Below are 17,842 nucleotides of genomic sequence, written 5' to 3' on the forward strand. Positions count from 1 at the left end.
TGCTGGCATTTGCTGCTCACTGACAGCTCCATGTGTCACCTGTGACCATGCGCTGCATCTGGGTACCTCTGCCATACTTAGCAGAAAGCCAGTTAAGCAGGGGGCTCCCCAGGATGCTGTATGTGTGTCTGAAACATCGAATCTAATGCCAAATGAAGGACATACCAGGGGCTTCTACATAAAATATTCCTCTAAGTTGAGGGAAGATAAGAGGAAGAAGGAGAAACAAAAATAAAAATGAGAAAAAGAAACTAATTTAGGGCTACCAGCTCATAAAATAGCAGGGTCGTACATAACTGGACACCAGAACCAAATGCCCTTTCCCTTAATGCAACCAAATCAACAGCTCAAGAGCATAATATCAATTCTGTGTGTGCCAACAATGTTTAAATACAGAGAAAGGAAGCATTGAAAACAATAATAATGGCTAAAGACGAATTTCCTAGAAATAAATGGGGTACCCTGCCTTTGATTCCCCTTTCTTCCTCCTTCAAAGAACAGGGGGTTTGTTGGGTTTGTTTGCTTTGAGTCAGAGTGCCACTAATAGTCCAGGCCAGCCTTCAACTTGCATTGATCCTCTTGTCTCGGCCACTTGCATGCTGAGATTACAAGCATGCATCTCAACATCTGGCTTGAGAATGGATTCTGGGGATGGAGAGTTGGCTCAGTGGTTAAGAGCTCTTGCAAAGGAGCTGGGTTTGAGTCTCAGTATCCATGTGGGGGCTCATCAGCTCCTCAAGCATCAGATGTGCATGGGGTACACAGACACACATGCAGACAAAACACTCATACAAACAAAATATTTTTAAGTGATAAATTTTGACAGGAGGTACTGGTGCATGACTTTAATCCCAGCACTCTGAAGGGATCTCTGAGGCTAGGCTGGTCTATAGGGTGAGTTCCAGGACAGCCAGGGCTACACTGAGAAACCCTGTCTTTAAAAACAGATGGATTCTGGATAAGGATAATGAAACTTCTAAGAATACAAGAGCACAGAACAAGAAAGAGTGGGTGGAATGAGTAAATAGACAGCCTGCAGAGGAATGTCAGGAGGAAAGTTTCTCTAGAAAGTTCTACACTCTACAATACCAACACTGCCAAGAAGAGAAGAGAAAATGCTGCCCGCATTGGCGTTGGGCTTTCCATGACAAGGAGGAGGAGGAAGGAAGGAGGGATGGGTATCTGGTATTGTATCAGAATCACTTGAGCAGTATGTTGGGGCTTATCAGAAGGGAAGATGTAAAACAACTCAACACACAGAGCAAGCTCTTTGGGTGGAGTGAGCAGCAGGAGCTGTGGAGAGTTTCAACCCAAGCTCCACACGAACCACTCTAGAGAACAGCACAAGGGCTAAAACTCTTGGATTCCATCTATCCTTTTCTTCCTTCTCCTGGCTGAGAGCAGATGGCCCCTGGAAGGGGTGGGTCAAGTCTAGACAATAAACATCTGGACAGACTCTCACTACAATTCCATCCTAAACTGGTACTCCAAACCTCGATAATTCCCAGCTGGAGGGACAGAAATATCTTAATTTGGCAAAATAAACTCCAGTTTTGGACTCTGAACAAAGTTGTAGAAAAGAAGCAGAAAGCCTACAAATGCTGCAGCTGACAGCGCTGTCTGAGCTTCCTCTTTCCTCCCACTCAAGCAGCAAAGAAGTATCGATGAGCACCCAGTCTGCAGTACTGAGAGAAGAGGACAAAGAGATCTCAGATGCGGCAAGAGGGAGTGAATGAAAACTAAGCCTCCTCCCCCTACACATTCAAGGAAAGAGGAGACATCACAGAGGATGAAATGAAAACCAATGACATGGCAGCTAGACAAAAATACTAGAGTGGAAAGAGGAAGGAAAGACGGAAGGTAGAAAGGAAGGAAGAATGGAAACACACAGGAGGCAGATGTCAGGATGGACACATAAATGCAAAGAACACAGGAGGAAAGAGAAAAAGTGCATTTCTGTGCAAAATATATACTGTAACTGCTTAACTCTAGGGAAAACTCGAATTTGAAAAAAATGAGAATAAGAAATCAGGACAAGATAAGAAAGATCACACATAAGGGACAAAAGTTTTATTTAAGGAAATAAATTAAAGACCAAAAGTAGAATGAATCAGAGATTGAAAAAAACAGAACTAGTGTGTTAAAAAAATGAAGACATATAATATGCAGTTTTACTTCAATTAGTAAGGAGGACAAGATAGATTGTCTGATCATAAAGAATGTAAAGAGGAAAAGAAAGATTAAAGAAGGCAGGTCCTAAGTTGAGCCCTCTTGATCCTCTCATTGAAGAAATAATATATTTAAAGACATACTAGAAGAAACGTTGTCCTCAGTGGAGAGGAGAGATGAACTGGGAGGTTGACTGTACATACGATGCTTTTCTTATCTTTTCTTTTAAAGGCATGTCTGTAAAGAAATTGCACTGTTCTTATTCCTAACAGGGGAAAAACACACATGCAGGGAACATGAAGGTTAGTGGACACAGGACACCAGAGGGCCTTGAGATTCTCCATAATGCTGAATGCAATGGGATGGTGTTTCACAGAAAGGTGTTAGCCAAGAATTTTATAGTTACGCAGGCTATTGCTAAATAAGTTTTCAAATATGCTAGAACTCAGGACACAGAATACTTCTGGTGCTCCCCAGGGAAACTACTAGATAATGAAGTCCAGCTAAACAAAACATAAATCAAAATAAAATGCTTAAGGATGGTGAGCCACAAGGAGGGAACTCGCAGTGAGCGTGAAACCCTTTTATGAGTTTGCACAGCTGGCCGACTGTGAAAGCTGGTTACAGAGTAGAATGGAAATGTTACAACCTCAACGACACAGAGAAAAAACAGCATCTAGTCAGGCAGAGCGGGGAAGCTGGAAGAAATCGCCGGCAAAGAAAATATGTAATGAGATGTTCTGTTTTTTTCTGCTTTCTTGATACTCCAGCCTTATGGTCTTTGATTTTGTAAAGACTGCCTCTCCAGGGATAGCTCATCTCAGGAGACAGGAGGAAAACTCTCCTTTGAGTACACCTTTGACATCGAAACCAACCCAATCAGCCTAGAACACATATTTCTAAATGTCTCCTTTTTCCAACTCTCACATACCAAGGCAATATCAAGTATCCAACAATTAGACGCCTGTCTCCTCTCCAGAGCCTGTTAAAATTTCTCAAACCATCTGACTCTAAGCTTACTCAGGGTACCTACTATGCTCAGCTCACTCCTTGCCATGAAAACCCCAGTAAAAGTCCTTCCCACCCACCTTCTACCTCCTAGCTGACCCTGGTGCTTTTCCATTTGGCCCAGAGGTTATACTGTGCCCTCTGTGTTAGGGAATCTGTGAATATAAACTCCTCTCGTGACTAGTATTTCTGGGTCTTGCGATACATGACCAGTGCTATGCTGGGTAAAGAGTTTAGAACAATTACTCCAAACCAAAGCATTAATGCCAGAAAAATCCACAACTCTAAACCCTTAATACATTTCCTAATACATTAGCCAAGACTAATCTCTCCTCTTCGGAGGAAGTAATAACAAAGATTCAGCAAGTCCTGTAGTTTCAGTTCGCTTCAACACAAACTCAGTTAAATTGTAATGTTTTCATCTTGAAGGGTACACCTTGTATAATCCCTCTCCTTCCTCCCTGTCCCCTTCTGTATTTGTGCAAAGAGGGACATTTCGATACAACGAGGAGGTTTTTACTTTCCTCCAAGGCCAGAGCCACCCATTAGAATGCACTTCTTTGCATCTGTCTTCTCGGGAGGGCATCTTCCCTGTGTGAGACATGAGGCTGTGGCCCAGCCTTGAGCTGTGTAGAAGGACCATCCTCCTTCCTCGGAATCCTGGTCCAGACATCCAACCACCCTGTAGACATCACCAACTAGATGCAGAGGATAAAAGTCATTCCAACACCACCTTTCATGGAACAGCAGCTACACATTACATACTCTTTTTTGTTGGCTGTCTACAGTTGCTCTGTTAAGTCAATACTGCTAAGCTGGGGGAACTGAAGACCAGTTGGGGTTTAGCGATTCCCCCAGAGCCAAGCTCATCCATAGTAGAGCCAGGATGTAAAAATGAGTCTGTCAAACTGTGTGTCTCAGCTGTGTCCCCTGGGCACATGATATGTTCAAACCCAGATACTTGGTCTTCTCAAGGGAGTTCTCCATCCTGAGATCTAATATTATCACCGTTACCCACACAACCACACATGCAGTTTCCTGGTGGCTTTCTGGTGCATTGCTCACTATGTCCCACTATCCTCACCTCCAAATGGCTTTCAAACTCTCCTTCCACAGTCCTGTCATCCTTGTCCCTCACCAGACCACTTCCATATTGTTTAACATGGTGTCTTTTGCAGAGATGTCTCTGATGACTGTAACTGGAATGAGGCATTCTCTCTGTAACAGGATCTGGGCCTCTATAAATTCTGACTATCTCCCATCTCAGACCAGCTGTTGTAATCTCTTCAGAAGGATTAGGCTGGGACGTAGGCTCCCTTTCCTGTATGCTTCTCTGGCTCACCAAGTGTCTTAACTCCTTACTTAACTCATTACTTCGAGCCTTCACCCTCCCTGCCCCAAGTCCACTGCTTCAGCTCAGGGTCACACAGCCCATCTCTGTGGGATGCACATTACACAGTGGATTCAGCTGAGATTCTGTTTCTGAAGCATGCCAGGCTTTTGTTCCTTCTCCCTGCCCTGCCTGGTGTACCTTTCTCTTCCAGAGCAAAGCAGTCCCTCTAGCCTTCATTGACTCACCGCTCTAAACTAGCTGCTTCTCCCTCCTTGCTCCCAATGACCTCTGTTCAGTTGAAGTTGCATTACGAGGTTTGACAGTGACTCCGTCTGCCCTTGGGTTCCTCTCACAGAGAGTGTGGTGGGTCCATTCATGCATGAAGTATTTCCCTAATTACTGAGCACTTACTATGTCCCGGGCAAGGGAGCTGGAGCCAAGGATAGATGCTATACTAAGAAAAAGGTTCACACAACTGTCCCTTTCAGAATTATTGTTTAAGAGGACAGATATTAATCAGAGGAAAATCTAAAATGGGAGTTTACTGGGCAAAGGCGAAGAGAAGAGAAAACCCTCTATGTAGAGGGGAAAGTGGGAAATGGGGCAGCTGCCAAAGGGAAGACAAATGCTGGGAGAGGGTGGTTCTGGGTGATGTCAGGAGATGAGTGGGGCTTGCCACAGAGCCTCAAAGAGCCCTCTGAGGCTCCAGCACTCATCCCGAGAACAGAATGAGGTCTCTGAGACAACTGCAGACTCTGGATGCTGTGCGAGCTGTCAAGAATGCGGGCCAAAGTTCCCATTGGGAGGCAGATGAAATGTTCATGGCTGTGGGGACAAGGACATCTCCCCCCCCCTCAACTCACACACACACACATTCCCAGAAAACAACTTGGACAGTGGCCCATCTCAGCCTCGTACCTTTGTCTTGAAACAATGATCAAAGACAGTGTACAGAGCAATCCCTGTGTGCAGCGTGCAGGTTGGATTGTTGGGAGGTCAGATTTACTGGAGAAACTCAGAGTCAAGGATCTGGAGACTCCAGAACACCCTGATAAGGGCCTTTCCTGCCTCCCTGAGGAGCAGCCAACAAGATTAGAGTTTCCTCATCAGAGATTACGTTTCCTGTGAGCTCTGTTGGATTTAGAGCAGTGGTTCTCAACCTTCCTAATGCCGAGACCCTTTAACACAGGCCTTCATGTTGTAGCGACCTCCAATCATAAAGTCACTTTCGTTGCTACTTTATAACTATAATTTGGCCACTGTTGTGAATTGTGATATAAATATTTCTGAAGATGGAGGTTTGCCCAAAGGGCCACAACCCACAGGTTGAGAACCGCTGGTAGAGCCTGGACATATTCTCTGAGCCAGATCTCAGAAGGCTCTCAGGTCCTTTGTTCTAGTGGCGGGAAGGGGCCTGTGGATGACTGCAGCCCAATGTTGTCCTGTCATACTTGGTTGACAAGATAGAGTTCAACAGTTCAGCAACTGTCATCAAAGGATTGGCTGGATCTAACTGAACTTAAGACTAGGGTCACACAAAGCATTACATCAGGTCAATGAGGACCGTAGGTGCCATAATTATCCTCATTGTAGAGCTGGATAAACTGAGGTGCCAAGACCAAGACACTTGCCCAAGGCTCAGCAGCCAGTAAATGATGAAATGTTTAATCATCCACACCCTAGACCTGAGAGAATATAGGAGGAGGTATTCATTTATTGAATAGTTGGGTTCATTTTGGGTGTTTTTTTAATGGTGTGTGTGTGTGTGTGTGTGTGTGTGTGTGTGTGCACCATAGTGCACATGTGGAAATCAAATGACAACCTCAGGGACCAGTTCTTGCCTTCCACTTTACCTGACACCCTGTGTCATGTCTGCCGCTGTGTATGCTAGGCCAGCTGGCCCCTGTCTTCACCCCCATCTAACCACAGAAGTGCTGTGATTACAGATGAGTTCCACAGCACTTGGCTTTCCATGAGTTCTAGGGAACCACAGGTTTGCATAGCAAGCACTTCACCCACCGAGCCAGCCCTCTGGCATAATTTCTTTTTAAAAAAATGGGAGCTTATAGGAGTCAAATTCACTTACCTACTCATAAAACTCAGTGACTGTCTATCACTATAGACAGTAAGACTTTGCTACAGGCTAGGTATATCTAGATTAGCATAATTTTATAGAAAAGTTTGACTACACACACACACACATAAACACTTTTTAATCCACCCATTTTTACCTATAGGATGCCATCACTTCTAAGCATTTCTATAACACAAGAGAGAGTTCATCATACCACTATTTATAAGACAGAGAAATGTGGGGAAATAAATATGTATCAGTTTAATTTTTATTTTAAAAATCTTAAAGCTCCACGGGTATTAAATGGGAAGCTGTCTAGGTATATTGGTAAGTTGAAAAGATGATATGAAAGGGAACTAACTGACCACTACAATCCATCACGTGAATGGGGTTTGAAAATGGCATAAGGCCAGCTCTCAGGCTAGTGACCATACTCCCTGCTTCTCTTGCTATTTGTGAAACGATGCCACCACAGAGCTGAAGTGAAAGAGGAGTCACAGTCCACACCCTGCTCTGGAATCTGACACACACACACACCCTCCCATCACCCCCATCCCCTCCCTCACCACCACCCTCTCCTACCACCCACACCCACATCCACACTCCCTCCCACCACCATCATCCCCTCCAGTCCTAATCTGTGAGACTTCAAGTTGGCTCAAGGATCTGCTGAAAAGATAACAAAGGGACAGGAGGGTCCCTGCGTGCCTGGGTGGAGCAAAGCCAGCCAGCACCTGAACTACGTACTCTGGAACTGGATCTGAAGAACAAATGATAACACAGTGTGTCTGGATTCCCTGGGTCCCAACAATTTAGTTTTTAATTTACCTCATCCAAAAAAAGAAAATAAACCAAGTATCGATACAAAGAAAGAAAGAAAGGAAGGAAGGAAGGAAGGAAGGAAGGAAGGAAGAGGAAAATTACTAAATTAATTGACTAATACATAATCTTTTCAACAAATATATTTGACAGACTTCAACACCAATTTTGAAACTTGGGAAAGAAAAACATATAAAGTGTTTTTAATAATATAGTAATTATAAATGTATAATAGAATTTTCAACCTATAACAATATATACATATATAATAATAAAAGGTTAAATAATACTGGGTTGGTTGGTTTTGTCAACTTGACACAAACGAGATGTGTCTAGGAAGAGGAACTGCCTCTCTCAGACTTTCTTTTGGACTTCTCTGGGGGGCATTTTCTTGACTAACGATAGGCATGGGAGGGTCTGGCCCACTGTGGTCCTGGCTGGTATTAGAAAGCAAGCCGCTCTCCTCCACGGTTCCTGCCTCCGCTCCTACCTGATTCCTGTCCAGATCTTCCTCCATGATGGTCTGTGATCAGGACTCGTTACTAAATAAACTGTTTCTGCCCTGAAGTCGGTTTGGTCAGTCTTTTATCACAGCAACAGAGAGGCCTAACTAGACAATAGCATGTTTTATAATTATAACTTATATTTTATATCAAATCATAGAAATATAATTTTAAAGAGTGCATTTATTTAATAAGATGCATGACTCTTGGAAGAAAAAAGAGCACACTAAAATTCACTCAAAAAGAGAAGCCAGGCAAATGTTCTCCTCATCACTATTTTTGGGCTAGATAATGTTACCAAAGTAATAAGACACACATAGGTGTGGAGATGCACATGGCGTCCCATGGGAAGGACAACTGGGATGGTGCTGAACCAGATAAAATAAAGTAACAGGAGGTTGAGTTGTAAATTCAGAAAGAACGATGTTCTGCAAAGGGGTCAGAGGCCTCAAAGGTTATACACATCTAGGCTCCTATCTCCCCGCTGCAGCTAAGAGACACACCACCACAGCCTTCACAGGCCTCAGTGCCTTTGCGTGTCATGTGACTACAGCAGGACTGCTTGCTTCTTAGGTTCTTGTGACCACTGAGTCTACCAGGGTCAAATATTCAGCACAGCATCTGGCATGCAGTAGTCACTCTGGTTGCAGTCCTTGTTCCAGTCTCCAGAGTCAGCACTCTACCGTTTACGAGCAATATCTAGAACGCAGGAAGCATGTGACAAGGGGCCACACTCATCTCCACTACTAGTGAACGGTCAGGAAATCCAGGGAACTAAGAGTCCTACTACCAATAAATAAGGTCTCACAGAGTGGGGCAAGAGCCAAATGCAAAGGACATTAGACGTTCTAGAAGAGAAAACAGAAATGCCTAAACTTCAGATAAAGCATGGACAATCCTTCTGCATCCAGCATGGAAGGTGTACAAGATGGTGTAACCCTCAAATGTGAAGGAGGCATACAGATGTCAGGAGACCTGAGACCTGTTCTCGCCTGGTGAGTAGATTCCTGTGTCCTGGCCTCCGGCCTCACGCTCATTGCTCATTCTGCAATCTTGACTTGGATCTATCCAAAATATGCACAACTGCATGGCAGAAGAAAAGCACTGAGAGAGGGCTAATCCCACTATGCAAGAGAGTATATTCTCGTTAAAGCCATGAGGCAAACGAGCCGTCTTGGCCAGATTGAAACACAGCCACTCTGGGTATGGTGGGACATCTGTAATCCCACGATTCAGAAGGCTGAGGCATACAGATTGCTAGTTCTAGGCCAGTCCAGGCTACAGAATGAGGCTTTGTCTCAAAAAGCTAGAAAGCAAACAAACAAAAACAAAACAATGAAAAAGCCAAACCCCTAAAGCCCACAAAATACCATAAAACAAAGAAAATAAAACAAACAGAATCAATAACAACAGCAAACAGAACCCTGCTTTCCATAAATGTATATAAATATAACATGACTGTCACCACAAAGTAGAAACACTATCAAAATGTTATTGTAGAAACGAGCTCATAAGTCTTAATATACCTATGTTTTAAAATGGTGCTCAGAGAGCCAGGTGTGGTGGTGCCCCATTAATCCCAGCACTTGGGAGACAGAAAGCTAGGTCCCTGTGCATTCACGACCAGCTTGCTCTAAATTGTGAGTTCCAGGCTACATAGTGAGACTCCACATCTAAAACTAAAATACAACAGCAAAAAAGATGAAGTTCTTATTAGCAAGATGAAGAGGTACTAGTAAAATAAACACATAAATCAAACTATTAATATGTGGAGCACAGCACGTGTATCCGTCATACACATCATACATGGCCATGCGTGAAAACACACACACACATATATACACATACATATACATATACACACACATATACATATACACACACATATACATACACACACATATACACATACACACACATATACACATACACACACATACACATACACACACATATACACATACACACACATACACATACACGCACACGCACACCATGTATACATGTACGCCTGAACACACATATAGACACAATCTTGTGTACATGCATAAGCAAAAGTTTTCTTTTTTAATTGGGGGCTGGAGAGACACTCAGCAGTTGCTCTTGGAGAAGATCTGGGTTCTATTCTCAGCACCCATGTGCTGCCTCCAATTGTCTGTTTCTCCAGTGTTTCAGGAGATCCATGCCCCCTTCCGGTATTTGTGGGCCCTGCCTGTACGTGGTGCACTGATATACATGCAGGCAAAACACCCATACACATAAAATAAGATATAATAACTTTAAATATTGAGAGAAAACATTCAGGCAAAGCATTCATATTTGTTATGCACACTTCACATGTAATACTAACAACAGCCAAAAACATAATATAGGCCCCAAATGGATTGATAAAAAGTTAAGACGTTACTACCGAAAAGAAAAATCTAAGTTTGAGCATGCTAGAATATTAACTAAAATAAAAGCAAAGCATCATTTTGCACCAGTGATAATAGTGTATTGAAACTGTCATCTTTTTTGTTAGCTTGTTTTGCAATGCAGTCTCATTGTGGAGCCCAGGCTGGCCTCCACTTGGAGTCCTCCTGATTCAGCCTCCTGCCTGCTAGGATTACAGACGTGTGCCCTCATGGCTGGTGTTCTGATTTGCTTCTCTGATGCTGTGATGAAGCACTCTGACCAAAAGCAATGAGAGGGAGGAAAGGGTTTGTTTGGCTTGCAGCTTACAGTCCATCAAGGAGTGAAGCCAGGGCAGAGGCTCAAAGCCAGAGCCTAATGGCAGGAACTGGAGCAGAGCCGTGGGACAGTGCTGCTTACTGGCCTGCATTTTAGTTGATCCCAGATCCAGTCAGTTGACAACCAAGGTCAGCCACCACACCTGGCTATAACTGTCGTGATTATTATTCACCTCTTTCTTACTCTACTATATTCTGGCTAAGAAAGACCAGAGCAACATCCAGAAATTATCGTGCTAGGAAGAAAAACATATGCAAATGTCTACAATATTTGGTAAGTATTTCTACACTCTCACTCAGAGGCTCCCGTGTCTGAGAACGCATCAAAGGAAATTCCTTAAAAGAAAGAAGAGAGAAAAAACTCACAAGCACAAAGATAAAACTGTTTACAACAGACAGAAAACTATAAACATCTGAAACATTTTACAATAGAAGAAAGTCATACACTCAGCCATAAATATGAACTCTAAATACATGTAATTAGTTATGACAACTTCAGTGAAACAATCGAATCAGCTTAGGAAAGTTATAAGTGCTGGAAAGAATAAGACTGTGACGGGGCTATGGATAAGAGAGTTTTTAAAGGTTTGCTTTTTTCATGTGTATGAGTGGTTTGCATGCATGTGCACCATATGGGGTCGGGTGCTGGAGAAGGCTAGAAGAGGGAGTTGGCTTCCTGGATCCAGAATTGCAGACAGTTATGAGCTGGGGGCTGGGAAGAAAACCATGTCCTCTGCAAGAACAGCAAGTGTGCTTAACTGCTGAGCCGTCTCTCCAGCCTCATGTACATAAAATCCTAAGAGGGTTTTCTAGTGTTTTAATAAAAAAATTAAAAGTGAGGAAGTATGTATTTAGAAAGCTACCTCTAGATATTGTTAAGGCTTTGTGTATATTTATAAATGCATTGCATGTGATTTGTGCCTCTGTGTGTGTGTGTGTGTGTGTGTGTGTGTGTGTGTGTGTGTGTACAGAGAGCAGAGGCAGGTATCGGGTGCTCTGTCATTCTTTGCCTTGAGGTATCTGGAGATATGCTGGCAGCTGACTACACAGCTGACTAATCCTCCTCACAGCTCTGGTGCTACAGGCATGCATTGTGGCTATGCATGTGACTGGCTTTTTATGTGGCTGCGGGGATTCAAACTCAGATCATCATGCTTGTAGAGCAAGCATTCTTACCCCTGAGCCACCTCCCCGGCTCTAAGGTGACTTGTTTGTTTGTTTGCTTGCTTTGGCCCTTGGAGGCAGGGTCTCAAATCATAGCCTGACTATCAGTATGTAACTCAGTTTGTAGTTAAAGCCTGGCCTCCAACTCACAGAGAGCCTCCTGCCTCTGCCCCCAGAGTGCTGGTATTAAAGGCATGTGCCACCATACTCAGCTAGAGATGGTTAACTTTTTAAAAATAATTCAGTGCTTTAAAAAAGGACCTCTGGAGCCTGGCTAACTGAGAAGGTGGTAGCTATTGTATTTCAGCTCAGAATTTTCCACTCCCTGGTGAAATCCAGCATAATCTCGCACGGTGATTCATAAGATGACTGACACCAGCCATAGACAGACAGTGTGAGAGGGGAGTGTGCCTTTCCAGAGGTGCTCTGTGAAGCCTGAGGCACACTGGTGACCACAGGAGAAAGGCAGAAGTTTTGGGAAACTGGTTTTGCACTCACTGCCCTGCTCCCCATAAGCTGACCTCCTCTGGAATAGTTTATCTCAAATAAGATAAAGCTAAAACATGTTTCAGAACTGCTCCTGGGATGGAGTCAGGAGTTCTTTGGGCCTCAGTTTCCCTAACACTAAGGTGAGAGCAAAATTCCCTGCTTCTTAGCTTCCTAGGTGAAGACAAATTCTGAGTTGCAAATGACTTAGAGTCTGCAAGATGCTAGAGAGTTTATTGAGATGACATTAGAAGGAATGGGTAAAATACTGTATGGCTTCGTTTACATGAGGGGCCTAGAGCAGGCATAATCCACAGAAACAGGAAGTGCAAGGGACTGGCGAGGGACGCAGACAGCTGTGTCTCATGGGTGTGGTTGCAACTGAGGAAGGAAAAAAAGGTTCTGTGGATGGGCGGTGGTGATGGCTGCACAGTATAGCAAGACTGGACTAAAGGCCACTGCCCCACATGCTGGACATGATTTAAGTGGCAAAGTTAATGCCATATATACAATGTGTGGTGTGTGTGTGTGTGTGTGTGTGTGTGTGTGTGTGTGTATGATTACATTGTATCTAACATATATATGATATATAGAACATTGTATATATCACCACTTAACAAATTAATAAATGCCAACAAAAGACAAGAGATAGATATAGACATAAATACAAAATAAGTAAGGAATGGGAGGGGGGATTTTAGAGCAGGTAGACAGACCTGCTCCTTTAAGACACAGGTGCAATGATTCCACAGAACTCATAGAGACAGGGGCTGGGTGTCCACAGGGAAGAGGCCTAAGGAAGAGGGAGGAACAGAGAGCCTGCCCTTCTAGAAGCATCCCTACAAACACACTCATTCTTCTCTGGCCATCACGAAGCACTCTGGTTGCTTTTATGCAACTATGTCAGTTTCTCCCCTGTGCACTCTTTCACAGCCTCACTCATTGTTTGGTTGAGTTCTTATTCAGGACTTATTAGTGCCAGGCAGCACCATAAATGTAAGCCTGTAGCTTACGGTTTATGTACAGACACATATGTATGCACGTAGACATACTCCAGATAGAGATACTGGCTCTTGGGGCCCTGTAGAGACTCTGAGCATCTTGACAGTTGGCATCACTCACTGTGTACCAGGTGCTGTTCTAGGCACACTGTAAACATAGTTTCATTCGTGTACGTGTACTCTTCTTGATAATGTTCAAGGCAATGATGACAGCCCTGGGTAACAGGGTGGGGTGCGGGGATCAAGCCAGTGAGGCCACAGAGCTTCTTCACTCAGTAGCAGAGCCAGGAGGAACAGCTGTGGCTCATCCTGGTGCATCAGTGAACTCAGAGGAAGAACAGACGAAGGCAGGAACAGGGAGGGTCCAGTCTCTGTCCTTATTTTCAGAGAAGTGTGGTAGAGTGTGTGGCGTGGTGGAGAGCAGAAGTCTTGGAGGAAGGGATGTGCAGTCACCCAGTAGGGCAGGGCTGGGTTATGTACTTTGTGGTGACAGCAAATTAAAAAGAGAGAGCTCTGGTGTCTTGAAAAGAGGAACTGATCTATTCGGGTAGCTTCCTGGGTGTAAGGGAAAAGCGATGTCAAAAGTTCAGGCCCGGGGCGCCTTCTCGATCCACCGTCACTAACAGGGATAGGGCGGGGTGGTAGGAAGGAGACAGACTTGCAAATGCTCTGCCTCAGTGGGCTATACAATCTGTTTCCTTCACTCATGCACAAAGACTCGTGGGAAATCAAGTGTTGACACAGAATGCAGCAGGGAGAGCAAACAGGTCCCCCACAGCCTACCTTTGTCTTGCTCTGCAGCTTCACTCAGTTCAGGGAGCTTGAACCCCACCAGGTTCTGGTTTCTCATCAGGATGTGTTCCTTGGTGAGAGGAAGAAGGGACATGGTTCAGGCAACAGCACAGGTGCAATCCTTAGGTACTAAGGGCTTTGGGGACATTAAAGTCCCCTAGATATGCATGCAGCTGCTCTGGAAGTGACTCTTGATGGTCTCACTGCTGGAAGCAGCTTCCTGCCCTGCCCTTCTGTGTAAGTGACCATCCTTCCTCAATGATCTTTGTGACACCTCCAGACGAATGAAGCCTGAGAGTCGTCGCTCAGGGGACTGAGAAAGCAGAGATAGATTTAGGATGTGGATAGACCCAGTAGGCTACCCTTGCTCCAAGCCAATCCATGTCAGACCAAGACCCTCCGGGGATACCCGAGTCCTTTCCTGGCCCCTGGAGCCATCCAGGGGTTCTCAGCCTCTCAAGTGACAAAAGCCACTTGAATGACTGGCCTCTTAGTAAAGGGAAAGAAAGAGGCTAACAGAAAAGTGCCCAGGATCCAGAGAGAGCCCAGGCCATGCCCTTGCAATATTCTTAGCAAGCCAGAGGTCCACACCCCTCAGCTGCCAGCACACTGCACAGGGTACAGAGCAGGTCTCAGTGCCAGACCAGCTGGTAACCTGAGCTTCCAGGTCCTCTGTGACTTCCCTTGCTGGGTGAGAGTGACCTGCAGGGATGTGGAGAGTTCTGAGGGAGTGGCCTACTCTCCCTGCCTCTGATGTCCATGAAGGTGAATGAAGCTCCCTTTGTCTTCACAGATGTGAGACGTGGACCACTTTAGGTGGCTGTGCCTGGCATTGTTCTAAGCTACCTTGGGTCTTGTATAGGAGTGTGGGAGTTCTATGTGAATTGTTCATCTGTCTATCTGTCTATCTGTCTGTCTGTCTATCTATCTATCTCTGACTGGCTTCAGACTTCCTATATAGCTAAACACGACATTGAATTTCTGATCCTCCTGCCTCTACCTCTCTGGTAGTGGAATAACAGGCATGAGCTACCACCGCACATGGTTTTATGTGACTCTGGGAACCCAGGGCTCTGTGCATGTTAGTAGAGCACTCTCCTGACTGAGTCGCTTCCTCACTGAAGCTCTCTGAACAGCACAGCGGCCTGTTACAAGGTGTCCTCGCTAGCATGTCCTCTCATTAGATACTCACATTGGAGCTGGAGTGTTACAGGTTACACCTCCTTCCTCACCCTTATTGCCTCAATGGAAGGGCCAGGGGACTTTGTCCTATCCCAGTCCCCACTCCTTAGTCTCCCAGTCTCCTTGACCTGAATTGAGGTTGGCCGCCTGGGAGAGAAGGACCTTTGATCCAGTTAAGTCCTCTATTTTGCAGTCTGATCTCCTCTTTACCCCTACACATCTGGATATTCCCAATCACTCATTGCATAGAAGGGCAGCACCCTGACTGACCACTATTCCTAGTTTGATGACCAATGGACACTGGGGACACCATGGACAAGGGAAGAAATTCACCGTGGAGGAGCATCCCCTTATGGCCACTGTCATAGTGGGACTGGGGTCTAAGGCCCTTAGTTAACAGGTACCAAAAAGGCAGGATGGTTGACATTACAAAAGGAAAGCCCACTTATCCTGGTTTTTCCCAGTTTTAGGCAAGATCAGATACTCTGTCAGAGGTTCCTCTTGCCAGGTCTAGCTGGAGGAGGAAGACAGCTCAGGATAAGGAGTTCATGTGGCTAACTTCCCCTGAACTGTGACCACTGTATTCCAGGGGACTTCTATACATTGACAGGAGCAAAAGGCACCTGAAGCTGGTGTGACACTGATGGGAGTGGCTTCTCAGGGTCAACAAGTTTGGGACTTCATGATGTCAGAGCTGTCTTGTCCCAGGGCCCAGCTTGAGTGCAAACGCCTGGAGTTCAGGGGGCCCCTGGCATGCGCACACTGTGCGACAGGGCCGGAACCCACCTCCCGAAGCTTGGTCAGCTTCTGCATGCGCACCGGCTGTACTTGTATCTGGAAGTCTTTGAGCCCCGGTGGCTTGGCTGGCTTGGCTTTGCCTGGAAACCGCTTTTCTTCCTCTGCCAGAGGCAGCTTAGCGAGCACCTTTTGCAGCAGGGGACCAGGTTCTTCAGGGCTGCTGTCCCAGGAGACCCCCCGAATCAGAGGGGGCCGGGACACAGGAGGCCTCGGCTCAGCCTTGGAGCCAGCCTTGGGCCCCATAAGCTCTCCAGCAGAGCCCTGTCCCTGAGAATGTGGGGAGGCCGTTCCTCCTGAGCCCTGGACTGTGGTTCTGGGCAGAGGGTTGTCTTCCCTGGCTGTCTTCAGAAGCTGCCTCCCCAGCTCCATCTCCGCAGGGCCAGGCTGGGGACTGTTCAGCGCCATTTTCCCACTGACGCTTGCTCCAGAGGTCTGAGCCATGGGTGTGGCCTCCAGATGCTGAAGGGGATCGAAGTTTTCCTTTTGTTCTACTGAAAGTTCTTTGGATTTCTCCACTGTGGGAGAGCGAGGAGCCAGTCTGCCTTGAGACACTTTCCTCTGGTCATTCTGCTTCCGGTCAGCTAGCCCTTTGGAGGCATTCTGAAAGAGAAGAGATAGAGTTGGGACACTGGAGGTAGGCTGAGGAGACTCGGACCTTGACAACAGCCCATTCACGTGTATGCAAATGAGGTCTGAACCTGCCTTACCTCTTTCCCCTTCAGAGTTCCATCTCATAAGACAGGATTCTTCTGCTTACACCAGAACCCACCCTCTACTCACATCCAGGTCCTGCTAGGCTTCTGAGACCACATTCTCCACATTCAAATCACGGCAAAGTGAGCAAAGCACAAACTCACAGGCTCTCCGAGGTGAGACGAGAAGACATCATCCTCATGTCCCTTTTGCTGAAGGAGAAAACACAGGTCAGTAGCAGTGGGAAGAGGCCTGCTCCCTCTTGAAGCTTTGCAGGGTGTAAATGCCCCTCCGCCTCCCTGAATCAGGGGTTACAGAGGGTCTAGACATGTTAGAGACAAGAGATCCAATGGCATAGAAATGGCATTGTTGTTACCTGTGCTGGTGATCCCGGCAGAGGGGACTGTGGGCCACTGCATGTGTCAAAACCTGCAATGGGCCAGGGCAGGTGAGTGGTGCCCATCACCTAGTCCCCTGCTTGTCACTTTAACAACACACACACACACACATAAACACACATATGCACACACACACAGACACACAGACACACACATACACACACACACAGACACACAGAGACATACACACACAACATACACACATGCACACACACATACACACAGAGACACACACACACATACACACACATACACACATAAACACACATATGCACACACACAGACACACAGACACACACACATACACGCACACATACACACACACATACACATACACATACAACATACGCACATATACACACACAAACACACAAACACACATACACACACAGACACACACACAGACACACAGAGACACACACACACATACACACACATACACACATAAACACACATATGCACACACATATGCACACAGACACACACACAGACACACACACATACACACACACATACACATACACATACAACATACGCACATGTACACACACAAACACACATACACACAGAGACACACACATACACGCACACATACACAGAGACACACACACATACACGCACACATACACACATACACATACACATACAACATATGCACATGTACACACACAAACACACATACACACAGACACA

At 45.5% G+C, this 17,842-nt stretch overlaps 1 protein-coding gene across 7 annotated transcripts in view; it reads right to left on the minus strand.

Annotated features, from left to right (window-relative positions):
- Positions 1 to 17,842, minus strand: part of Irag1 (inositol 1,4,5-triphosphate receptor associated 1) — a 112,531-nt gene that overhangs the window by 39,634 nt on the left and 55,055 nt on the right. For all 7 annotated transcript variants that reach the window (XM_006230047.5, XM_063262919.1, XM_063262927.1 and 4 more), the window contains 4 exons: positions 17,128 to 17,180; positions 16,916 to 16,963; positions 16,047 to 16,658; positions 14,070 to 14,148 (listed from right to left, as the gene is read on the minus strand). In XM_006230047.5, the coding sequence (XP_006230109.1) occupies positions 14,070 to 14,148; positions 16,047 to 16,658; positions 16,916 to 16,963; positions 17,128 to 17,180 (792 nt within the window). The remainder of the gene's footprint in view (positions 1 to 14,069; positions 14,149 to 16,046; positions 16,659 to 16,915; positions 16,964 to 17,127; positions 17,181 to 17,842) is intronic.

Source organism: Rattus norvegicus, chromosome 1 (assembly GCF_036323735.1).
Source record: "Rattus norvegicus strain BN/NHsdMcwi chromosome 1, GRCr8, whole genome shotgun sequence".
NCBI lineage: Eukaryota > Metazoa > Chordata > Mammalia > Rodentia > Muridae > Rattus > Rattus norvegicus.